The 27,021-nt window shown below is 42.6% G+C and overlaps 1 protein-coding gene across 1 annotated transcript in view; it reads right to left on the reverse strand.

The window, feature by feature from the left end:
• LOC110476077 (deubiquitinase DESI2) overlaps positions 1-26,576 on the reverse strand; it is a 50,017-nt gene extending 23,441 nt beyond the window's left edge. The window contains exon 1 of the mRNA XM_021540749.2: positions 25,970-26,576. Within this exon, the coding sequence (XP_021396424.1) occupies positions 25,970-26,008 (39 nt within the window). The 5' untranslated portion in view covers positions 26,009-26,576. The remainder of the gene's footprint in view (positions 1-25,969) is intronic.
• Positions 26,577-27,021: the final 445 nt, after the last annotated feature.

The following is a 27,021-nucleotide window of genomic DNA, read 5'->3' on the forward strand; positions in this document are numbered from 1 at the left end:
CAAAGCATCATCTGCATGTAATTCAGAAGGATAATTTCCTTTCCCCTGTAAGTTTACTGGCAGAGCTCTGCTTCTAGGAGAAAGGAAAAAAAAAACAGTAAAGAATTATATTTAGACATTTTTAGGGAGCAAGGAGCATGTTAAGAGACTCGTGTCAACACAGGTCCCATAACTCAGGCCCTACCACCTGAGCTTGATTTTAATCCTTTCCTTCTTGAGGGCCAAGTCACACACTGTACTTGGCCCTTTACAGGGATGTCTCCTCTTTATAGGATGGGAGGTCTGGCTTGCTGAAGAGACCCTTGGCTCAGCAAATCCAAGTGGAGGACACCCAGGACAGTGCTTGCCCCTGCAGTCAAGTTACCTAAGCAGCCTCATGAAGACATGCAAAGGACTGTGTGCATTAACAAATACACTGCTCAGTTGTAGCTCAAACACCAAGAGAATGCTCTGCAATGTCAAATCTTATCACAAAAGGCAGTCTTTTAAAGGCAACATCAGATTGATGCAGGAGACCAGCTAGGGAACATTAAAGTAATAGCTCAGCATTATGTCCTGAGATGCATTGATCCAGAAATTTGAGAGCACAAAGGATAAAACTGGAGGGGAAAGCTAGAGAACGGCATTTCAGGAAACCAAGCAAGTAAAATCCCAGCTGTTTACAGCATACAGCCAGCAGCTTCAGAAAAGCTTGTTTCCCCAATACATCTTTCTAAATCAACATCCAGAATCTTGGGCCCACAGAGGTGGAAGGAGAGGGAGCATAAAAGATCACAGATTATTGATTATTCCCCAAGTAATGCTTGTAGGGGTGAAGGAAGCTTTGCTTCAACTACAGACATGCAGGACAGGGGGCTTCTTACAGATCCAGGGCTCTTCAGTCATACTGCAGCAGTGCTCACTTCTGTTCCACAGCCCCAGGCATGCACACAGTCCTGCAATATGTCCCAGTCCTTCTGCTGCTCACCCCTTCTGCCCTGCAGCTCTAGTGATAAAAACTCACTATAATGGGGGGTGACATCAAATTTTACAGCATGGCTACAATTACCAAGTTTTCTTTTGCAATTGAGTGAGACTCAAGCTCATTTCATTGTGACCCATGTTTCTTACACTCCATTCTCCAGGAGTCCAAGGCTCGTATATTCATCAAGTCTAAAATGCTGTTTTCCTAATATTACTGTGAATACAGATTAAGTAGGAAAGGGTTTAAATAAATGTAAGCAGAACAGCAACTAAATAAAGCTTAACAGAGTATTGAGGAGTGATGGCACAGACCTGTCTTTGCTACTTCACACCTGGGAAAAGCTACCTGGGTGGATCCGCACTCCAGCACACACAGAACATGGTTCTTCCCAGCTGGAGGATCATCTCCTGTGTCAGGTCCTCTTCACTGTTGGCAAAAGCTATCAATCTGCATGTCAAAGACATGTGTGAAAGCCCATCAGGTCACTCCAAATCCAATCAGCCAAAAACACCTGTTTAAGTCAGGCATGTTAACTTTCAGCTACAATTCCAGACAGGGTTAAAGAAACAAGATGCTGCAGTGAGGAGGTCTGTGTTTAGAAACAGGTGCAGCATCCAGTTGTAGTAGGCAATAACTTTCAAATATCAAGGAAAACAATTGCCAGGGTGTAGTCACTGGCCTGCTTGCAAATAACCTGACTGGTAGAACTGATTAAAGCTCAGGAATTACAGGTTTCTTCCAGGAGAGGATTCTCAAGTACTGAGAACTCTGCAGCTTCAGTGCAGCAAGAGAGCTTGCAGCTTTGAAAAGGCAGGGATACAGGGTGACACAAGAACCCCACTCAAGCCCCTCACTTCATACTCGGGTTGGCTGAAGAACAGACTTCTGAGGAGCAGAGTCACAGAAAGAATAAAAAGACAAGGCATCCTTTGGCATGCAACTGCCTCTGCTCTGCTGCATTTTGAATGAAAGAAACTTCTACTAAAGATACTTCTTCACCCTTCAGGTTAAAACACTCTAATAGAACAGGAATTTCCTGGGAAACAACAGCCTGATACTTAAAACTGATACTGCTAAACATATTCCCTCATGCAAACCCACAGATACTAGGAGAAGGGACCCAAGGCAAGATGCTCAACTGCAGCCTTGAGAGGAATGAGAGGACAAGCCTCTGTGGGACTGCAGCAGCCAACCCTGTCTCAGCAAGTCTTCTATTTCAGTCAAGTTCTGCTCTGCAAAGGAACTTTTCTTCTCAGCTGGGCGAAATACATCCCTTGGCTGTCTCCTCAGGAAGAATTTCTTCAGAGTTTACTGTGGCTTTTCAGACATTATTATAATATGCATCTGAATTGCCTGATGCATGAGCCAACAATAAAACCTTTACAATCAAGAAGCATAAAGAGCTTATTTCAGAGGCTTCTAAAATGCTGTGTGTGGATTAAAAACTGATGCTGCTGCTGAGAGAGATTGGAAATCTACTTATGCTTCAATGTTGTGACGCAATGCGATTTTAGTGGAAGAATATGAGGACAGAAGAAAATATTAATCCTGCTGTGGAAAGAAAACAGTAAACATTTCACAAGTTAACTTTTGTGTGTATTCAGAATATTTTAATTAAAAGTCACAAGATAGATTTAGCTTTGACAATGGGATGCCTCCAGCATTTCCACTTACACCCTCATCCTATAAATGGTAGGCACAGTTCTAGCTCAGTATACTGGTATTTCTTGAAGTCTCTTACCATTTTCTACTTTCTCCATTACTGTTTACACTTTCTACCCTGTTATGCTGCTGGCAGGTGTTGTCCTGAGAAGAGCTTCCTTCCTGCAGCTACATCTGTGAGGTGTTTACAAGTTTACTGCTGTGTATCCTTGGCCTCAAGGCATGCACATCTGAAGCTGCTATTTGGAAGGCAGCTGACCCGCTGTGCTCTGCATTAAATACAGTTCTCTTGTTGAGGAGAGCCAACACTCATCCAACACACGTTTCAGTGCTTGGGTGAGAACCTGCCTTACGAACAGAGACATCCTTGCTGGCTAAAATAAACACCTATTTCTGTCCCTTCAGAATGACCATCCCTGTCTCCTCTGCTTGTAGGTTCACACAAAGCCAGCCCATGGGTTTGTCACACCAGTCATAACACTAATGGCCCATCTTGGCTGTCTGTGTATCAAACATGGTATTTATATCAGACTGTTTACAGCATACAAGAAGCAATATGCCATTTTTCCAACCTCCACCTCTTCCCCTAAACTTCATTACTGTGCCTGAAGGAGTCAGCTCAGCGAGCCAAGGTGGGACTGGGGACATCAAACAGGACTCACTGAGCGGGGGTTGCTGGAGCAGGTGCCAGTGCCAAGAGCCTGTCCCACACAATAATCTTATAAGCAGCCCTGAAGAAGGATTATCTATGCTATTGCACACTCCTTTACATGCTGTATCTCCTTAGTTTGGACAATTCTTATGAAACTCTTCAACTCAAGCATATGAAGCCAGAAAAAAAGTGCATCCATTTGCAGGATTACACTGAAATATATTCACTCATAGAAGGTGCCTGAGAAACTCACATGTGTTAGAAACTTAAGGAAGTAATAATACCTTTGCCTTAGATGCATTCACAATGACAAATTGAGAGGTATTTAAAAAGAACAGCGGCAAAATGATCAGGGAAGGGGCAAGACTGACATATAAGAATTCCTTTAGAAGCACTATTAGCTTGGCAAAGCAATGACTGCAAATGACAAATCTGCAAACATTTGAAGGGTTGACATGAATTATGGGAGAATACTTCTTAAGAATGATACAAAAGATTCAAGTAGGAGCAACATACTCAGTTTAAAAAGAAGAGACACTTTGACTAAGTGCTTAGAAGATTCCTGGCAGCAAAAAAAAGAACAAGAAAACATTTGTATGACTCAAAGCCAGATATTGAGAAAGCCTTAGTGTTCCTGTGCAAGACAGAGTATTGAATGGTCTGAACTGTTTTGCTCCACTAATGTCAAGGAGGCTGTTGATATTCTTGGCTGAGTGTATTTCAGATGCAGACACCTATCTGCATTGTGAGCCCTCAGCCCAGACTGTCAATAAGTAGGCTTCCCATCAAAGAGGATTCAGATGAGCTTAAAAAAAAAAATGCAAGGGAGATAAATACCAAACAGCTTGGACAGGAGGTCATCAGGAGCTGTTTGAAGTGCAGATGCCTTGGCTCTGGAACTAGATTGACCCTGATATATCTGGTAGGGTCAGCAATATAGCCTTAGGGCTCTCTGTCCTTCATCTTGCAGAAAGGATGTAACCCAGAACTGTAGCAACAGGTAGGGCTGTTAAATGATTTTTCAGATGTGGAGTAATGCTGCGGCCTTGCTCAGACCAAGAAACACTAACATCTCCTTTTCCTTGTTGGTAAGGATCCTTTGCTGTCTTCTGTGGACCTGTAGCAGTGTTTCTCTCCAAAGAGGCTAACTCCATGCTGATATCCAGCAGTACAGAGAGAAAACACTAATTTAGTGCATCCTTTGCAAACACTCCACTTGACACATCAGTCCTGCCTAAGCCAAAGCATCTGCTTTGTTCAGAGTATTGGGCTGCAGTTAACGTGCCCCAAGTCCCCTACAGAACAGCTGATTGACAAGCAGCTGTACCATATCCCTCAAAAATTGTGCTGAAAAGCATAGTTCATCTCTACTCTGGTAGATTATTAGCAGAAATTTGAACTTTAGTCTTTCAAATCCAAGATGAACACCCTAATCAACAGCCATAGCTTCTCCATCAAAGTGATGCATGCACATGTAAACTACCCAGGAGAAGAGAGTGAGAGATTTATGCCATCAAATAAACCAGCAGCTAAGACTTTTCTTCCAAAGGCTTGTCTAGATCCCCGCTCAGGTTCCTGAATTTCTCTTCCAGGATAGCAAAATGCTAATATGACACTGATTCTTCCTTATTGACTTGCCCTCCTTTGGAATGTTCCTGCCTGGGCAAACACAAATACCTACTTTTTGGTTAATCCAGGCACACCAACAGTCCATGCCTGACCACCTGAGGCAGATTTCTTGTATCTCTTCTTGGGTTTCTGATGAGAACATGCAAAACACTAATCTATTTCAAGCTCGAGTATGGTTTCAAACACCCTTCACCATGCTGTTTCCATTCATAAGTACTTCAGGAATGAAGTATTACTCATCAGGACCCAATTCATAGCCACAGCCTTCAGAGCCTAAAGGGAGAAAATTAATACCTATGACGAAAAAGTCTGCTTGTCTGTTAACAAGGCTTGATGGCTTGGTCGACTAGGGAGCTCACTCTTTTTCCTGAATGGTGTTTTGTTTTCTGTTATCCTCTGACAGCGGCTCACACCTGTCAGGCGATCCAGACAAACATATTCAATCTTCATTTCATTTCATAAATCTTGATTATCTATCAAGATAATTCTGCCTTTTCTCCTAACCATATCTAGTCAGTGGCAGATGAAGGAAGAATCATCTCCAAAATTTCTAGGCTGTGACCAGCCTGAAAGAATGGGATGCAATGGACTAACAATAAAGCCCTTCTTGTGACACATACGGCCTTGAAAATGTTGACCAGCTGCATGCACTTAAAGCTTTTTTTTTGTTTTCAACCTGCTGTGTAGAGACCCAAGGTAGACAGGAAACAACTTCAAAGAAATATGTAAGCTGGCAGAAGTACAATTATTAGACAAAAGCTGACATCCTCAGTAGAAAAAAAAAAAAATTAAAGGAAAGGCACACAAATATTAAAATAAATAAATTTATTGCCCAAAAAAAAAAAAAGAACAGAGAGAAAAAAATCTTGGGTTCAAACAGGAGGTAGAAGCATATTTGAAAATCAACAGACAAACTGTTAAAGGATAGTTCCATAGCTAGGATGCAAAACAAGAATTTGATAGGGATTGCCTGCTCTGCTATGGATATACCACAGATTTACTCCAGACCAGGTCAAAACTGAAATTTCAGTAGCATGATACTACATTCACATTCAAAACTCTGATCTTCCAAATTCTTTATCCAATTCCCAGTTACCCTGAAGTATTTAATACCATAATTATCAGCAGTCTGTATGGAAGACCTTCCCATTCCAATACAGTGTGAGCTCCAGACTCAGGTAAAGGGACTCCCCAATAAGAATTAAGATCCACAAAGTTGGACTTACCCTAGCAATTCTTAATGGCAGCATTAGCATCTCATAGGCAGGAGTTAAACCTACCCACAGGTGAATATGGATCCTTACAGGAAAGTAAAAAAAAGAATGTAAGATTCCCTAGATTTTCTCTTTGTGCAAGGATTGTATAGAATCAAAAATGTATGTTGTATAGGCATGTAGATTCTAACTCAGTCTCATTCCTATTCACTTACCAAAACCAGTTGTGCTTGTTCTGTGAGCCAAGAGATCAGAAAAGAGCAGGGTAGGGCCTATTTGCACTAAGCAATCTATACTCCATGCTGGCTTTGGTGGCACACATTCAAAATACCCCACAGTGTCCATGAGATATATTGACTGCATGCCACTAACAATAGTTTGCTATTGCAAAAGAAAAATCAATATTTGTCCCCAAGCTTCTGAGAAGAGAATCTATTCTGCAGCATAGATGGGGGAAACCCTTTCACAATGTGAGCTGAGGTTTTTTCCTGGAGAGGTTCCAGGGCCCTTGCCTGGCTGGCACGGTGCCTAACCAGCTTAGCTTAGAAAAATACTGGGAAATACAGATTCCTGCAGCTAATAACCTGTCCTTTTTCCCTACAGTGTTTGTCCTGTCTTGGATAAAAGTCTTCAAATACAGTGCCAATGTCATACAGTGTCTCATCTCTCTGCACTTCATACAAGTAAATGGATATGAGTGCATTTTTGCCTGATTGTCTGCTCTCTGCTCTTCCAGCACAGCTACTGAGGAATCGCATTGCAGTGATAGCTCCAGATTAGACTTTAAGGGATAAAACAGAAAACAAAGAACCTGCATATAGCAATGATAAAATGCTGCTTTGCCATGGAGATTCAAGCACATGTTCTCTGAAAACCTACTTCTGTTGGTCTGAAGAAGGAAAAAAAGCCAAACAGTAAAGCAAGGAAACATTTCATTGAGAAAGGAACTGGCTCAGGAAGGGGTAACTGTATAATCTAGCTCAATACCAAAATGGGTTGTTGGAATAATTATCGTTTACAAGGCACAAAACTGATACAAAAACACCAGAGAAGTTCAGACAGAAAATTTTATAATCCATGATCCAAGAGCTTCTATGCTGAGTGATTGTAACACTATTTAAAATGACCAAAGATAGTAAACACGAATAGCTTAGGAAATGAGTAGCCTATTGTTGGCATTTACCTATTGGATGCTGACAAAGTGTTTTAAGGATACTTTTGCTCCCCCCATATGAAGATGCAACAGAGTTATTAATATGTGCAGCATGCCACTGTGGCTAGGAACAAATTAAAATGCTGTGGGAGCATCTTAACAACTCTGATGTCATGTACTCTGCTTTAGTTTGGGTGGGGAGGTTTGTTTTTTGTAGGTTTTTTTTTCCCAAGAATTCCCTCTGTCTTTGTTTAATGAGCAGCACTGGATGTTCAGTTCCAAATGCATTTAATACCCATCCCTTGCTGAAAGACAATAATGGCTGTAGGAGCAGTGCCTAGCAAAGAATCATCAGCGTTCGGTCTATGAAGATACTCTTTTGTGTGCAAACAACTTCAGATTAAAGTGCAGGTGTTTGTCCCTTCAAAGGGACAGCCTCTGTGCTTGCTTCTCCCAAGGGTCACAGACACCTTTGCACAGTGAGAGGCACAAACCTGACAGTGAAGGTTCTTTGGAAGACATTAAGTTGTCCTTTCTTTCTTCTCTTAACCCCCACCTCATAAACAGCACAGCATGTGTTGGACTAGCATTCAGGCTGCCCTACATATTTCCTTTCTTCTGGGCACAATAGTGATTTTACACTTGTATTAAAGCAAATCTTCTGTGCTAGTCTGCTGTATGTTGCATACATCTAGAAACAGATCTGAAATGACCCAAGAGATTCAGACAACTGCTTCCTTCATGGATTTGCATTTTACATCTTGCATCTCCACATCTGAAATGTACCCAGGAAGATTGGGAATTGAAGGAGAAAGAAGATGATAAGGAAATATTTTAATAAGACCAAAGAGGATAATTTGCTTTATGTAACAAGTTTCTCTGGGAATATTCCTCCCTCTGTCTCTTCCTCCCCACCTCCATCAGTATTTATTTCTATAAAAATCCATTAGATACAGCAACTACATCTTGGCTCTCGTTTGCTTCAGTGAAAAGAGAAAGGGTTGTATATTTGTACCATGGAGTGCAAATGGAATTGTCTGCCAGATCCCTCAGAAAGCTGCCAAATATTTCTCCTGCATGCAGAGCAGGCATCTAATCTGAACTGTGGCCAGGCTGATGTAGGAGAAAGAGGTAAGCACTGTGATGCCTCACCTCTAATATCAAAGAGGTGATATCAAAAATATCACCTCTAATATTAAAGACCTCTGCCTTCAGATTAAGCTGTCACCATAGACTGGCCTTTCTAAGAAGAAAGTATTCTATGATATCTGGGCCCTTCTAGATGCCTAGATACCTATTGCAGAAAAACAAAGCCTTATTTGGCCTTTGGAGGGGGTCCATTGTCAGTTTTCTCAAAAGCAGATTGCAACTTATATCTGGAGGTGAAGAAGAACACTCCAAGCATACCCCCATTTTGATTACTATCTAAAATAAGAGCACAGTAATAGGACACTATACACAACTCCTAATCCATACTGACCCTGAAATTCTTCTCCGAGAACCAGAGACCTAAAACAGTCATCACCTTCTTTCCCGAGTGATCCATAGTGCAGAACTGTCACTACAGGACACGTGAAAGCATGAGGCGAGCCAGTGCTATTGCAAAGGTGAAAAAGAGGAAGTTTATTTTCTGACTCCAGCATTTATACTTTTCCAAAGGTGACAGTGGATTGGAGGGTGAATGTGCCACCTCTCCAATGACATTGGACAAACTACTAGTACATCAAATTTCTCCGCCCCATAGAGGAATGCAAAACAATAGATTGTTTACAGAAAGTTGTGTGAGAAAGTTCTCTACAAGAATGTAAACTCAGAAGGCTTTAGAAAATCTTAAGAATTAGGGCAACACAGAACAATGACAAAATCCCATGCAGTTGGTCTCAGCTTTGATACAAACATGACTATCATACGTGGTTAAGGGTATTTTATAGCACATGTGTATTTCAGTTCCCTTGAGTTACTTTTCTGTAAGTTCACTCATGCAAGCTAAGGAATACAAATGGTCATAAAGCCATAAATTAAGCTAATTATCCAGTAAACAAAGAAGGAAAAAAAAATTTATTCCTATCTAGCAGGGAAGTAATCAGGACACTCTAGCAATGAAAGTCATGCAGGTGATGAATGGATAGGTCTGAGACCATACATTCCCACTCCATATATCTGCCTTCACCCGAGTTAGATGGATGTATGCAAGAGACAAATAGATTCCTCAAACAAATAAGATCAGCAGCCCAGCCTGATATATTTCATCTTATGTGAAAGTTCCATTTGTTCTATGAAGTATGAGTTCAGTAGTATTTTTGTAATTCTTTTTACTGTGATCCCCTTTAACACGACAATAATCTTGTTTAGCTTCTCTTACTAGAAGAGACCACAAAGGGATAAGATCTACAAAATAATAAAAACTGGGCATCGTGACCAAAAGACTGCTTGCATGACTGGGAGATCTCAGGAAGGGCTAGTGTTGCCAGATGGAGTTTATAAACCAATCTCTCTTCACATGCTTCCTATCAGATTTAGATGAGAAGTAGCTTGTAATCTCTTTGGAGCCAGAACTCTTGCTCTGGCTCCTATTTACAAATTGTCTTTGTAAAATATGATGGAATCTTGGTTCAAGGCCGAGGCTCATTATTGGTATCACAAATGAATCACCAACAGCAGGACAAGGCAAACACCAGCACATTGTAAGCAGGAGAGTATTACCTCCTTCCACAAGTGAACATCGAGAAAACTCCACAAGCAAACAGGACATACTTGCTCATGCACCACATGTGCAAACGTAAATACAGTCTGTATGTGTACAGCAAAGCCTTAGAGAACAGCAGTGTTTTAACCCTCTGCTTTCCATCAGGTGGCTGGCTAGCAATATGCAAACATGCCCAAGACACTGCACAAAGCCAATAATCAGTCTCCTTTCACATATGCTACTTTAGTAATCAAGCCTAGAAACAAGCCCAGTATTGCACCTAAGGTGCAGCACTGCAGACTGGTCCTTGGCAGAACTCCTTATAGAAACAATTTTTTCCTAATCATCCTCTTGCAGAACATGGTGACTTACACAAGTGTGCTGCTGAATCCCTAGGAATGCCTTTGCTTTCTGTGGCAATAATTAACCTGCTCAGAAGGCAGCCTTCTTCAGCAAGTAAACTACAGAAGATGCAAATCTTTTACCTCTCAGCTTACTTTATCCTCCAAAGTGCATTTATACATGGTAAACAACAAGAGTAAACACACAGCTTGGTTTGCTACCCTGCAGCAGCAATGTCCAGGTAACCAAATATGAAAACAGTGCTGGATAGAGAAAAATAGCCAGCAATGCACATTTCTTCCTCTCTCTTTGTAAAAAAAAGACAACCTACTGTGACATGAGCTTCATTTCTATTTTGTGTAATTATGTAGCCATAGTTTCTACCTCACTTGAACACTAATACCATGGGGTTTGTGCACCCATGTTTGCAAATACCTTCTCTGCTCTCCCTTCTAGCTCAGTCCTAGCAAGGCACATACTCCTCATCTGTTTGATCAGATGGCACCACAGAACGGATGTGAGCAAGACCAGCCTGGTGCTGAATTGTTCTGCTGGTGCCAGTCCTAAAGAAAAACACTTGTGAAAGAAAGAATGCTAGCTAGGTTCAGCAGAGAGAGGGGATGGAGAATAACATGATTCATGTCACAAGAGAGCCTTTGGAAGATGCTTCAAGTAAACAGGAATCAGTCTTGGGTTTTAAAGCCTTAGAATAGCCAAGATTTTTGAAGCATTCAGATGCTCTGTTTCATCAGCATGTAGAACTGCTTGACATTGTGGCACTCAAGTCTTACTTCAAGTGCAGTCATAATATTTAGACATCATGAACACACAAATTAGGAGTGGGAGAACCTGAGTGTCCAGCAGAGAGCACTGCAGACAGCACTCTTATTGGTAATTTTTCACTCAAGTTGTCTCAAGTCCTTGTCCATTCAAGGGTAGATGAAAATATTTTAACTTTTAGCGTCTAGACAGACCAAAAAAATAACCTCTCCAGTAACATTTCTTCAATCCTTCCTTTAACAGGTCAAAAGACAAGACTTTAGGGCCAAGTGATGGCAAAGCCATAAAAGGAGAGTTCAAACCTGACAACCAAAGTTGCAGAAAAAATTAATTCAATCTTTCCAACAGAGTTTTCTTATTTCCAGAAAAAAAAAAAAAAAAAAAAAAACAAAACCACAAAAAAAAAACCTGGTAAAATTCCCATGCTGGAACCTCTCACTTTTATTTTTGTAGAAGTAAGAGGAGTGAGGAAATCAGAAGAAGTCTTAGCTTTTCAGCATTAGGTAGTACACCTACAAGCTACCAGCAAGGGCTGTTGATACAGAAGGCTACATTTGCTCAGGAAAACTAAATGGAAGAAAGAGCCATTGAGGCCTAGTAAAGAAGCAGAAGTAAAGCTCAGCCCCAGAGCTAAATTTGTGTCAATGTATTAGAAGGAAGTGTCATATATGCTTGTGCTGCTCCATCTCCCAATCATAGCCATAAGCAGGCATTGAGGGAAGAATAATGAAATTGGATTAGATGGATCTAATGAAACAGTCTGGCCACTCTTATGTTTGGGTTTCTGTGAATAAGAGTAAAAACATGGAAAGGAAACCTTGGAAATACAAGGAGGGAAGGTGCTTCAAAGATGAGCTTTCACCTGCCTGACTGGTCAAGCCTTATGAACCTGTGGGAGAGAATCTGCCTCACACTTTGGTAGTCAGAATAAAATTTAAGCAAAGATTTTGAGATTACGCTGTAATTGCCCAATTAGCTCTTGCGTGCAAAAGGGATTCTCTTCTATTTATTCATATCCAGCAGGGCAGAAATCCAAAGCTTTCTGCCCACTGTGGATTTACTCTTCCAATTCATTAGGATTAATTTCTTCACCACCCACACAATTCTCTGAATCTTTTCCTCCCCTCCTGCCCCACTGCCACCTGTCAAAGTTATAAAGATGATTGGTGCTCCTTAAAAGCAGCAAGGAACATCTTTATCCATCTATTTATTGGCAGATGCTTTCTCCCCATCCCCCCACTCTTTTGCTAGACTAGTTCTTTCCAAAAGCCTGCAGTCTGTCAAGCTGTCCCCAGAGCATATATGTGTATGCAGTGTTGAACCACATCACCTCCTGTAAACCCAGTGTTCTTATACCCCCCAAAATCCTAGGTAGCGTTTTATTTTGTCCAGTACCAAGTTAAACAAGAATATTTTCAAATCTACTGGCCATCAAACCAAATTATAACCTGTGTAAACAGGTCAGCATAAAGACTTCAGGCTTGTCTGGAGCGATTGTTTTTATTTCTAAAGCAGAGGATAAATTTTGGTGGATTAACATAAATGTAATCCTGTTGTCAAGTCTCTGGGGAGAACTGGGACTGTTTTCTTCTTTACCTCCTCCTATCTCTGTCCAAAGCTTATACAGAGACATGGGGAAAAAGAGGGAGCACTAATTGTTCATGCTCTGGCTCATTTACCCATTTACTAAGTGACACCTTTTCAGAAAGATCCTTGAATTGTATTACCAGAGATGTTCTGTGAATTAATTGGTTTGGAAAGAACCATCTCTGATCCTGTTGGCACAGTACGACATTACATCTTAGGAGTTTTCTTTCAAATGGGAAATCATGATAACAACAGAGGGTCTGCACTTTCATTTTGAAAAGACTGAGTGCTAGAAAAGTGCTTCTGACCCACAGTTCCCTTCAGTGCTGGAAGCTATCTGAACTCTGTCAAAGGAGATCACAGGTAAACTGGGAAGCCTCAATAAAACACTTTGATTTGAAATATCTATCACAGTCCTTAAAAAGAAATCAGACCATTTTCAGCAGCCACATCTACAGAAGAATAAGAATAGTCTCACAATCCTAACTCCACATCAAAACCCAAGGAGACTGCACAACAATTTACCTAATCACAGAGTCATAGAATATCTCAGATTAGAGGGGACACATATGGATCATGAAGTTCAAGTCCTTGCATCTCTCAGGACTACCTAAAACAAAACTATAATGACTAAAAATATTGTCCAGATGCTCCTTGAACCATGCAAGACTGGTGCTGTCACCACTTCCCTGAGGAGCTTCTTCCAGCAGCCAATCACCCTCTCAGTGAAAACCTTTTTCTTACTGTCCAGTCTGAATTTCTGACACAGCTTCATTCCATTCCTCATGTCCTATCATCAGACAAGCCAGCCTCTGCAAGCTAGTGCCTCAGCTGCAGAATGGGAATAACAGCCTTTTCCTTCTTCAGGGAAATAATGGCAAGTACACTGGAGAAGACTGAGAAAGGATCATGCCCTGGAGTGGAAAAGGCTAAGCAGATCCCTTGGGTATCCTGTTCCACCCCCTGGCACAGCAACACAGCATGGAGATACATTTGCTTTAAATTGTCAAGTACCATCTACAAGGTCCAGAGCACAGAACTGCTCAGGGGGAGCTAATGTATCCTGTCACGAAGCACAGCACACAGCCCCCTCATGCTACACTGTTTTCTTACCCACCTCTTCTGCATCTTCCATCCCTTGAACAACACCCACCATGCTGCAACCTGCGTGTTTGCAATTTACACACCATCATCTTGATTTGCCTGGGCTTTCCTGACAGAACCAAATGAATAGCAAATTGAGCTCTGTGTTTCCCTCCCCCACTCTCCCCTTCCTTTTGTACATGCTGAAGGAAAAAGCTTCCTCTGACTCAGATTTCAGCTGTCACAGATTTCAGCAGTTTTCTCCTAGGAAGTCTGGATGCTAATGACAGAAATAGCAGCTGTCTCTAAATACTTCATCTGCTGTCTGTGGTCAGAGGGCTGTAAAGGCCAGGCCAGAAGCAGGTGTGGTGGGTGACTGCTTCAGAAAATCCCCCAAGCTCACCAGGCAGGCTCTGGTAAGAAGGGATTGGGACCACCATCCCCTGGAAGGCCAGGAACAGTTGCCAGGGCAAGCAGGAGGGATGGAGCAGGAGAGCATGTTCTCACCTGACACAGGTCAGGCAGCCAGCAGGCTGCAGGGCTGCTGCCCCTCAGCTCACTATCCAGAAATCCTGCTGCTGCCTCCCATTCCTATGGGAATCACATCCACCCGAGAAGCTACATCCCAGGTGCCAAAAAGCAGTCAGAGTTTTAAACACCTAAGCATCCCATAAACAGGGTATCCTACAGGTGAGATGACTCAAGGCAAAGAGATTGAAGTGGCTTGCTAGAAATGCAATTGAGATGGGAACCAGGACTAAAGTTTGGGTATTTCTCTTTCTCAACATCCAATGTTTTACTCAAAATTAAGGTTTGGTTGTTCTTGGCTGGAGTCCAAGGACATGCTTTGTTGGCAGCATGAAACAATCTGTTTAGAGCTTTTTAATTCCCACATGTTCAAAGCACTTGTACTTTCCACAAAACATTGTAGTGTCATTGAACACAATGTTATGTTTGTCTTGAAAGGAGGAAAAAAAATTCCATCTATTATCCCATGTAAATAAGAGTTGGTCTTCTACATAGTATCTTAGAAAAGAATTAAGGAAGAGTGAGTTTGACCTTTGCTGTGCTAATTATTGATAACTTACCATTAATTTACTCAGACAAAAAAGCATCCCATCATATTATGTATAGCAGACCCACTAGAATTTCTTTCACTCTGCATGAAGACATCCTGAGACAGAAGGACGGGCAGAAGGGAACACAGAGGTATCTGAGGAGCAAATCATGTCCTAGGGATCCTAAGGAGCACAATTTAAGTCATGTATATCAATCATCCTGTCTTAATGGGTTCACTTACCTGCAACACTCAAGGATTCCCACTGCAGGATTTCAAATGGTAGCAGGAAAGTGGAATATTGCCTCAAACAGAAAAAAAGTGCTGGTGCTATTCCATTTCCACTAGAATTGTCCCAGCTAGAAGGAGTTTGGTGTCAGGTTCACATATCTGAATATTCCAAATAATAAGTGCCTTGAGACCAGTTCAGTGATTTTCTTCTTCCATGCCAACTCTTTGGTCTGTCTCTTCTCAGTCCCTCTTTTAGAATAGCACAGAAGCTGAATAAGAGCACAGGGAAGTCCTAGAGCTCCATACAACCTCAAGTGTGTCCCTGATTCTAAGCAATGACAAGCAGCAGCATACCACAGAGAGCACAACATCCAGCCAATAGTCACGGACAAACAGTTGTGCTACCCAGGATTTAATAGCCCAGCAGATTAGAAATATTGAGGTATGTTCCTAGTAGGTAGGTGTTCATAATGGGCAATATACCTGTAGCTGCAGTAGCATTACAGTTCTCATCCCATGCAATGGTACAGCACCAGTTCTGTTGCCAGACCCATGAAAGATGCTTAACTTTCTCTTGTGTTTTCCCAGTTTGCACATTTGTTGCCCCTGCTAGTACCAGATCATCCAGGGTGGGCACCAGTGAGATAGCCATCACTTCTGGGTGCTTAAGCTCTTTGACAGAACAGCTTTACAATAATGAGTGGCAGAACACTAAAGCTTTCTGACTCGAGTGATAAAACAGCTCTCCATGCTTCATGGGCAGTTCAGATGCTTGACACAAGGGATATTGTGATGATTAATAATTAACTGGTTGGAGAGACTGAGAGCTCAAGGACAGATTTGCAATCTCCTGGAGCTGAGGATGCACTTTTCAGGAGGGAGGGAGGGGAGCTGGCAGGGTGAGAAGGTGACAAGGTTGGTGTGCCCCTGGAAGTCAGCAGCCTTTTCAAGATACTTTGCTAGTATCTTCCAACACAGAAGGTATTATCCTGCACTTCTCCAGGTGGCTTTCACTACCCCAGGCACTGAGGAACCAGGGCAGCAATGATCCCTGCCAGTTCCTGGTGTCAGCTTACCTAAATGAGATGCATCATTAGAAGCTGCATTCATGTATTTAATAGGCTTGAACACCAGCTTTAATGAGACACCTCTGAAATCTCAGAAGAGGTAACAGACAGTAAGAAATATGCTTCAAAGTCCTCTGGGTATGAGAGGTAAAATCCAAGTTCAGAGGTACCAAGTACAGGATTTTTAAGTACCTGATGTGTTAGAGGCTATTAACTTGTTCTTTACACTAGCTTTAAAATTTCATCTGCATAAATTTCTTTGATCCACAAATGGCTTTAACTGCATTAAAATTAGTCAGAACAGCAGCTCCAATAGACACTGAACTGTGTATCTGAGAGTAATTACACATTACAAAGGGAATCCTTGAAGCATTTCAGTAACATGCCACATTACAAACAGCACTTGAAAAGCCACACATGGATGTGTGAGCTGTAGAATATCACCTTTACTCCAGCCTGCTTCCTGCTTCCTTGCCTTTCACTCAAGAGTAGAGGGCACTTCAAAGAGTATTGAAAAAGTTTAACTGATCCTGTGCAGTTAAAAACTGAAAAACAGATGTGTAAGGAGTCTCTTCCTCCCCATGCCCATTCTTTTTTACCTCCCAATTCAGCTCTCTGGTGACATGTTCCTTCCTATAAGCTCTGTCTGAATAAAAGGGACAGAAGAGTACATGCTCAGCAGTCAGGGAGATGTATAACCAATCTAATAAACACAGTGTTGGGATGAGCTCCTGTCTGTCCCTCCCTTGCCCCAGGGGTGTCCTGCCTGTTTGCCAAGGCCTCTGGCTACCATGATGTAGAACAACTCCTGCCAGCAGCACTCTGCCCAGGAGAGGAGACAGAATTTGACCCAGACAATAAAAACAACCGAATTTTTTAATGGATCCATGTGGTTTGCATTTTCCCATCCTTTCTGAGGCTTTTGCTCAGCAGAAGTCACAGCTCTTGTTTGTGAGACACATAAGGGGGAAAAAAAAGGATCTATAGTATTTCCTTTCTTCTGGTCCCAAGAACACCTGGACCCATTTAATTTGCTCCTGTTTCTCCTTGGCTTACACTGGAATTCATCCATTCTGTTTCAATTCAGTACAACCTGTTCCTCAATGTTCTGTCCCCCAGTATTCTTGCAGTAGCCAGCACACAAGGCACAGAGCTCCAGTAGTAGAAAATAAGACTATTCCACATCCAAAGAACTGCCAAAGAGAAGATAGCCAGCTGTCTTGGATAACAAGCAGCCATAAAAATTAGAGTGAATAAAAGTACAGCAAATGGCACTACAATCAAGAACAATGAATGTTAAAGCTGGAGACAGATGGTGGGTGGATTTCAGCTTGGGACATGCATTTTTAGCTCTGGCCTCCACAGATTTGGAAACCTTCAGCCCTGCCTTCCTCCCTTTCCACAATGCAGTTCCAAATGCAGAACTAGTTTTTTTACTGCCCCAGCACATAAGCAACACTCATGACGGAACCTCTGGGTATGTACCATCTCAAATGCCCTAAAATAGTCTAGATGTCTCTTCAAAATTGATAGCTATGAAAGAGGATCAATGAGGGAAAATACCTCAACCTTTCCTAAGAGAAATCCAGAGGTCAGCCAAATATCCTAAAATGTCCTTTTATATTGATGCTTCACTAGGTAGAGCCTTTCATTTTCTAGATAAGTGATTTGCTAAGAGAGCACCCAAGCCCTGCCTGAAAATACCCACAACCTAGGCCTCTTCTTATGGAACTAGAGCAAATAGCCAAGTTCTTGCCCCAAGTGCTGCACAAAAGTAGAGATTAATGACAGAGGTAATGATTTATCAGATTAATCCCATGGTTAACCTCTTGCTTTCTCTCTTTCTGCTCCCAGACAGAGCAAGAGACAGAGATGAGCCAATAACAGACGTCTAGGAGAGTACTGTGTACCTAGGGTACATGAATTACATGGCAAAGCCTGTAATTCACTCTGGAAGGCTACACTGGGCTCCTCATACACTCTAAACCCCAAGGCAGCAATCAGCATCTAGGAAGCTTATTTTCTTGCATCAGAATCCAGTATAAATCACTCACTAGAAGATATTGAAGAGAACAGCAAAGAGGTTGATAGTGCCTTGTGGATTTAAGTATGACCAGATGAAAAGCAAAGTAGCAGATTTGAAGGTTCAGCAAAGCATGTAATCAACTGAGCTTACACTGTGCCAGGTCCTCCCTTTCCCAGAAATGTGGATCTATCAGGAGCCACATGGCAATCAACTCGTATGTTGACACACAAAATGAAGGCACTAAACAGGCTGATATGCTTTCAGTATTTCTAGCATCAGACACTTGCTTCTGTAGATCAGCATTCCTACCTATTAGAGATCATTTATTTCTCCCAGATTTTCTACTTCCCTTATCATTGCTTTCCCAGACAGCTTAAGATTAATTTTTTTTAAAATTAAGTTACCAATTAAAACAATTTGCCAATCCTAGGATGCAGTCTCATATTTTCCTCCGAGATGAGAAGTCTCACAGACTCACATGCTGATAGATAAAGCTCTGAAGTGAGAAGAGTGCTTTCTCTGCTCTGGATCTTTCATACTCAAAAACACCCAGTGTTTGCCAAGAACAGTAGCAATTTTTTTTTTCTTTCCTAAAGTTTGAGTCCACTTGTTAGAGAAAGAACCATTAGACTTGAGAACTTTGGGGTTTTTTCTTCCCCAGTAGAAATATAGATTTTTTTTTTTAGTATTGATTGGTTTCTGTCTCCCTCCCCAGATCCAGGTACGTCATCTTGGCATAATAACAGGAACAAGAGGGACTGAAACAAACAGAGAACTAGAATAAGGGCAGCTCAGGTCACTAACATAGCTTTCTGCCCTAGGACACCTATTTAAATTCAGTTCACTGCACTAATGCACAACCATATACCTGCCAATCACCACACTTGGAAATGGATCTGACAGCTGTTCCAACTTAGTAGCACACTACTGCTCAGCTCTCCCCTACAGAAGCTCCCACTGCATGTATGACTTTGTCCCTGTGGGCTGCCTGAGTAGGAAGCTGGATGACCAGCTGAGCCATGACACCAGAGCAGCTCAACCTATACACTAGGGATGAGGCACAAGAGCCAGAAGGGTTGCTTTCCTACTGCTAGCATAAATTTATTTGTTAGGAGTATGACAGTCTCCAGTACTGTCAACACATCAGCTTTCATCAATAGTAAGGAGGGTTTATTTGGTTTAGGGGTTTATTTGTTTGTTTTAAGGAATAGCCAAGTAAAATTAGGAACCTTGACAACCTAGTGAGCCAGAAGCTAAATCTTGCTGACAGAAGTGTCATGTTCCAAAAGGAGTCTGCCTTTCTGTAAGGGGAAAGCCCAAAAAGCATCAGAGAAAAATCACTGGAAACCAACTTCCATATGGTTTCAAGAGGAAATGATCATTTCTCTCAGAGCCAGGCCAAGGGATTGTAATTTTGCCTGTAGACAGCTTCCAGTAGCAGCAAAAGTAAGTGTGGATCTTCTGTATCTCTGGGTTAGAGCTGACCTTACTTTAAACCCCTGAGCTTATACCTGAAATCCTGCACAGGAGTCTCCTGACTCCACAGGAGTTCAGACTGCCTTGAAATGAGTGCTTTAGAGACACCAAGTCAGACTGTCACCTGCAGGAACCAACTCAAGAGCATTGCTGTGGGAACTGTAGGCTAATGACAGGCTCTGCGAGGCTTTTGCTCCAGAAGCAAGCTCCAGAAGAGTTCACACATTTTTTAACACTGTTTTTAGCTTTCCTAGGTTCTCCTCAGGTTTCTTACATTTTCTGGTATAAAGGAGAGCATGTTGTGGAGCAGTTTTCCTAAGGCGAGCAGGACAAGCAGAAGTGAAAAATCTCATGTTGCCCTGGATGAGTCAGTTCAAGTCAGACCACTGAGCAACAGAGCACTGGTTCAGTGAGCTTGCTGATGGGATAAATGGCAGGGCTGGAGAGAGCAATGCCCTGTGTGCAGTCAAGAGACAGCTCTTTAGACATCTCATGCATAAGCATACAGTAGCCAGTGACAGGGTTGCAGTGCTGGAGATCTGCAGTAACACAGACAGGTAGCCAGCTTGTCACCTTGACAACATCCAAACAGACTGTTCCCCCGATGGATAGCACATCTCCAGGCTGTTGCTAAGACAACAAAAATTCACTTATTATACATAAACGGACACACTTCATTGCTGGGCTTATTAACTTGGGCCATGCCACTTCCTCTTTTTCTTCTCAATTGATTTAAATCAGATGACATGTTTGGATTTCTTCTTGAAGGAAAGGACTCAGATGCAGCTCAGTGTAATAGTTTTCTGAATCTTTTCTTCCTCCAATTGATTTCCTTTCTCCAACGACACAAGAGGGGTGGGATGTCTAGTTGCATTTTGTCATCTTCTCACAGGCTTGAAGCAGCCACTGACTACAACACAGTACTCGGCATCACCAAACTGCTTTTCTTGTCCCTCTGCTCCTGCATTCAGGCAGGGCAAGGGAGCAATCCCACTTTACTACCCTGCCTGATGTCAGCCTGTTGTCACTCAAATGAAATGGATGCAGTCTAGGAGGAAAAGAGAAGCAGAAACAAAGCCTAGCTTTCCTCATCCACACAGACTGCCAGACCGCTCGGCCTCATTTATTTGAAACCTCTAAATGTACTGCCATCAAATTTACTGTAACACCTTTGAAACCCTTTTTTTCCAAGTCAAGAGCATTTGCACTGGAAATTTTTGTATTCAAGAAAATTTAAGCAGTCTGGACACACCTCTCATATCTTGGGCTTAGGACTCTGCTGTTACCCAGTGAGAGCAGCTTTTTCCTTCTCTCTTCCCTCTTTCTCAGCAGAGGTCTATTTAGGCTCTCTAACCTTTAACCAAGAGTCTTCCCTTTTTGGGCCCATAACAGAAAGTATCATAGTATGACACGAGAGTGATTATGAACCCTGAATCCATTATGCAGCATATGCATAGTTGAATTATCTAAACACAGTGCTACCAAACAAAGAAGCAAACCCAACCAAACAAAACACCAGCACAGAAGGCCAACTCAAAGCTCCAGGAAGATGCATAAAACAAGCACCTGAGGGCTGCCTGATCCCTCACACTACTACCTTTGAGTAACACTATGTCTGACTACTCCTAGGAAAAAAAAAGCACTTAGCTTTTTTCAGTGGGACACACTATAGCACCGTGGGAAACCTATTTCCAGGCCCCTGTTAGCTCACCATTCTGCTTTGTTATCCAGTACCCTGTTCTTGGTATGGTTTGAAGACAGAAGAATGTATGAGAATCTGGATAAAGGAAGAGTCAGCGATCGAGTAGAATGCTAAACACAAAATCTTTGAGCTTACCTCCACAACAAACCTGTGAAAAAGATTAAAACACCCCAGATTATCTCCTAGCCAGTTTTTATTCATGGAAGAGGGAATACTTACGAGTTTTGTGACTGGTCACAGAACAAATAAGAATAGGGTACACCAGCCATGCCCTTCCAAGAACATGGCAAACTTTTGAGTGAACAGTGTGTTTTGGAGAACTGAAATGATTCAGATTTGACGAACAATTTTGGCCAGAAATGACTCGCAAATATTTGAAGGAAAATCATATATATATATGTAAATATATTAAGAGTAAGAGTTGCCAGAATTTAATTAAAATCTCCCAAAAGCAATATTTTGCTTTTTGCTATTTGTTAAATAAAAAAAAAAAAGAAAAAAATCCTAGTGACTGTCCAATACTTAATCTTTCAAGACCTCAAGTTCTACTATTGACTTAGAGCAACCATTCAGCTCATCACAGCAAGAAATTTCACAGCTATCAATTTACTTGACAAAAAATCCCCCTTTCTTGCCATGTGGCCTCCTGGAATACCAAATAGAGTCAGGTAATGCTGTGCTTCTCCACACACAGCAGCTCACAAACAACTAACAAGCAGCACAGAGATGGGGCCACCACTTGCACTAGGATTTTTCACTTTTCTGACTAAGCAAGCTAAAAGCATCTGAGACTTTCACCTACAGAAAGCACAAACATGTTCACATTTTTAAGTAACTAGACTTATTCTTTCCTCCAGAGAGATAATAACATGCTCCATGATCTAGTCAATGCTTTACAACAATCACTTCACAGAATGAAGTGCTTTGTGTGCAATCATGTTGCTGTTTCTATACTAGACTCAAAGGCTCCTTAAGTACTGAAGACAGAAGGAAAAAGCATCTCCCTTCCTTCAGGCCATCTACAGTGACCTGAACATTATTTCTGTCTCCAGAGGGAATGACAAGTATTGTCAGCAGAATCAATGGAATTACTGTGGGACAAGGCTGAGTAAGAGAGCCCCCCTCTCATCCAAACAGAAGCTACATCACTGCTCCCCTGGTTCCCTGCTCACCAGGGCTTTTCATTGTCTTCTATAGCACATCTCAGGGGCTCATTTTCCCCAGGAGAAGGAGTAAACAAAAATGCCAGTAGATTAAAACAGTTTTGTATGTTATCAGCTGCAAAGACAGGGGGAATTTAGGACAACTTCAGCTGTAATAAAAGAGGGACAATAGTGATAGGAATATCTTTTCCTCTAATATGATAGCATGAATGTGCTATGCAATAAGCTGAAAATATGAGAGCCCCCAAACCTAAATCTCTGCCAAGCAAATTCTTTTTAGTGGAATATGTTTAGCTTGTTAAAGATTTAAAACCAGGAAATAATTGCAGTTACTCTTATGCCTGATTGGAGTAGGCAACATTTATTAACGTACAATGACTAAATAAACTATTCCAATGTAAGTCACAAAAACTTCAAGTGAGGTGGGAACAGGATAATATCCTGACTGAAAAAAGTCAACCCTGTGCCTATGGTCCAAGTAAGATCTGTTCCACAATAAACAACTTATTGAGGCAGACTGGAGGGAAGGGAGCTGCAAGCTATGAAGGGGAATTTGATTTGTCCCTCTGAAGGCAAAGTTGTAATTTACTAATCTGAGCAAACTTTGTCACAGATTTTACAGACCTAATTATTTCTTGCAGGTCTCCAACCAGCAGATGGCTTAGATTAAGTTCATGCAAGAGCTCAATTCAGACTGGTAAAGAGATTCAGCAGTGATCAAACCCATGATCCATGTTGTTATTCTATGTTCACACTTGCACATTAAATCAGAGTTCAGCATCCTGCATACCTAATCTTTAAATTGTCCTAATTGAGCAGCAAAGTCCACCTGCCCTGTCTGTTTTGCAAGTGTCCAGGTATGTACAAGCTCTTTGGCATGAGATGGGATATAACCACCCTGTGTGCGAAAAAAGGTTGATTTTAATGACAATATTCAGAACACTGGGAATACCCAGTGACTTTTGCTCCATTATTTTATGCTGAAGGAAACAAGCCTACAAATAGATCTATCTGCTTCAGCAATTTGTGCAAAACACCTCATTAAATAGCAGCACTTTTTTCCTAAAGAAGCCTGCTTCATATACAATGGGTAAAAGGATAAATGGCTATAATCTTTGAATACACAAGACCACACAGAGTGGGTATTTCATAGCTGCACAAAGCCCATAATTGAACTTCTGCCCTAGGGATAAGTTTTCCTGCAGTGTAAGTGCTTCCAGTTGCCATGCAGTGGCCATATTCTTTGTCAGGAAAGCAGAACTTTACATCCAGTTAATTGTTGTTCCCAGCTGTCTTTTTGTTGTTGTTGTTGGGTTTTTTCCACTGAGGCTAGTTTCCCAACAGTCATTCAAGCAAATGTGCTCATTTCCCAGTTCCCCCGCAATTCCCCACCACTGTGTAACAAAGTGCAGATTTTGCATGGCTACATTCCAGGCTTCGTGGTGTTAAAATCATAGCAGCAATGGAAAAGCATGTAGCAGCAATAGTCATGAGGTAGGACTTGAGCTACAGGTGACTCAGTGGTAGTCAAACAGATGCTGTAAGAAAATAGATTGGTTTCTGTGTACAGACTGGTTAATCCATGGAATTAGTACTTACACATGAAGATTTCCGTGGTTTGCTAAGCAGCAAAAACTACTAAGTGTGAAGTAAATGGGTGACCTCAATTCTGTTCACTGTGTCTGGGTGCCCATCTCAGAACACAATGAACAAGAACAGCAAGCTCCTTCTGCCTTAATTACTCAAGGCTTCATCTTTGGTGTCAATCAATCAAACATAAAATGGTAAAGACCATGTCCATCCAGTATTTGGATTTCATCAGCTCAGTGGTGAAACATTCACTGGTTTGGGATGGATCAACAAGGGCTGAGAGGAAAGCTTAGGCCATAGTCTGCTGCAGAACAAACTGAAAAAAGTGCAAGGAAGCCAGTGGATATTATAAAAGGACAACACAACTCCTTTATGTTCCTCAAAGGATTAATGATAAACTCTTGTATGTGCATTTGCAATGTGAGTCCCCTGTTAGCAGGCAGTAGCTACCACCTATTTGGGTTACCAAACATCTTGGTTGAAGAACTTCTTGGGGGAGTTCACAATTCAGGCTGCTAAGCAACCGACCAATAAACACTCAAGACCAAAGTCTTGGGAAGGATTTTACACCAAGTTGCTCAATTTGACCAATAATAGCTCTGGAAGAGGTAGTTGCAGTCCACTGTACTTGTGCTTTTTGGACTGCTCACCAATGCAGATACAGTCCTACCTAAATAACCTTTAGCACTCACTCTTCCCTCAGAAAACAACCCACCTGTTTTACTTCACAAAAGATCCCTTGAACCTTGTGATAAAAAGACATCTGACTTTTACAGCAACCCACTCCTAATCTATTTGGTGTCTATTCTCTGGCTTTCCCCAACAGGGAAACCCACACTGTTCTGTAGGCTTCCTGGTAAAAGTTGTCACTGCCTGATGATAAAAAGCAAATGTATGCTCTAATCTTAAAGGTCTGGAGCTGGATATTTAGAGCTCAGTCAGCACCTGGGCCTTGTAAGGTCCTATTTTCCCCAGAAAGGTTTATTAAATTTGTGGAACATCTGAAAAGTACTTTTTTTAAATCATTAGTTGGTAATCAAAGAACAAAGGTGAAATCCATAATCATCAAAACAATCCTCATGTGAACATGATTCTGCTAAGATTCTGTCAGACCAGCAAGAAAATAGGCTGTGCCAAGCCACCTTCTCTTTGGGGATTTGTGCCAAGATTTGGACCTTCTGATTTGCTAGCACAGAAGACACCCACTCACAGTCCCCCTTGCAAGAAGAGGTCAAGGAACACCCCTTGCTACCCCTGTGATCATTCAGGAAATATTGCTGAGCAGCATGTGCCCATGGCCCTTTCTGTGCTGAAACTTCACCAGACAATTTCTTACTCTTGCTGTTGCAATTAACCTTCAGAGAACATTATTAACTACAATCTTATGCATATGAGGAACTGATCCAGATTATTAGAAATTATGTTCTTACATTGCAAATCTACAGCTGTTTTTCCTCCTTAGATGAAATCCTAATGGCCCCACAATCTGCTAATGCTGTGGTAATTCACTTAAAGGAAAATTATCTCTAACACATAGAGGTGATCACATTTTCTTCCTTAAGTGGGGCACTGGAAATTGAGAAGTCCATTCCTCACCCAGTGCTGCTCCTGAAAAATCCTGCAAAATATCTGGCACAATACCTGTAATCTGGCCAAATATGCTAAACTAAACACAAGGGAGAAAAAAAAAAAAAAAAAAAAAAAGTCAGCATCATCTCTGACATCTCTGACATGAGAGGATGATAGGTTTGGATGAGGAGTTTGGGCCAAGGAAGAGAAGGAGGCAGAGAGAATCAGCCCCTCTGGGTATCTGTGCTTGGCTCCTCTTTGTACAGTGCCTGCCCTACAAGCATGAGCTCCCAACCCAGCCCCACTGCCTCCCAGTCAGTAGTATTTCATACTCACCATGTCATAAACATTCAGAATCACTGGTTCATTTGCCATTGTTGATTGCAGTAGAGGCTGGATTAAAACCTTTCAGTCCCTGCCAGATGTGTGTTGATGCCCCCAGGGTATGCTTTTTTACCCTGAGCCAGATAGAAGAAAATGCCTCATCCTACAGTCGCTGAAGGAAAAAGGAAAAGAAGGAATTCTCACGGTTGGGTGTGTAAAGTTGGTTGCAGGGAGGCAGGAAGGCCTGGGTTGGGTTTGCTGGTTGTATGGGGTATATTTTGGCCCTCCACGCCGTGACAGATCCAAGGTTTCTTTTGAACTCTGTAGTGCACTTCGGGGTCTGTAGAATCATACACCACTGTAACCAGGCACCGTCCAAGCTCTTAAATCCCGATCCACAGAAGACAGATTGTGAGCCCTAACACAAGCCCTCTTCTGGCACCGTGAGCAAGGTGGGTGGCAGTGCGTGCGGGGAGATCTCCCGGCAGAGCCGAGTGCCGCTACCGCAGCGGGCTGCCAGCAGTACGCAGGAGCCCGGGGCACCAAGGCGCGGAGCGGGGCCGGAGCTGACGCCGAGCTCCCTCCCTTCCTCCCACCCGGGATCTGTCCGCGGTGCTGGGGCCGGTCCGCCCGGAGCCGGGATCTGCCCGCGGTGCTGGGGCCGGTCCGCCCGGAGCCGGGATCTGCCCGCGGTGCTGGGGCCGGTCCGCCCGGAGCCGGGATCTGTCCGCGGTGCTGGGCCGGTCCGCTGGGATCTGCCCGCGGTGCTGGGGCCGGTCCGCCCGGAGCCGGGATCTGTCCGCGGTGCTGGGCCGGTCCGCTGGGATCTGCCCGCGGTGCTGGGGCCGGTCCGCCCGGAGCCGGGATCTGCCCGCGGTGCTGAGGCCGGTCCGCCCGGAGCCGGGATCTGCCCGCGGTGCTGGGGCCGGTCCCCCTTAGGCACTCGGTTGAGGTTTCTCCGCCGCTGGCAGGACATGGTGAAGAGGCTGTGCCAAAGGGATTCCAGCGCGGGGCTCGGCGGCGGGAGGAAGAGGAGGAGGGGGCTGGCTGCCCCCAGGGCAGAG

This window comes from Lonchura striata, chromosome 6 (genome assembly GCF_046129695.1).
Source record: "Lonchura striata isolate bLonStr1 chromosome 6, bLonStr1.mat, whole genome shotgun sequence".
Lineage (NCBI taxonomy): Eukaryota > Metazoa > Chordata > Aves > Passeriformes > Estrildidae > Lonchura > Lonchura striata.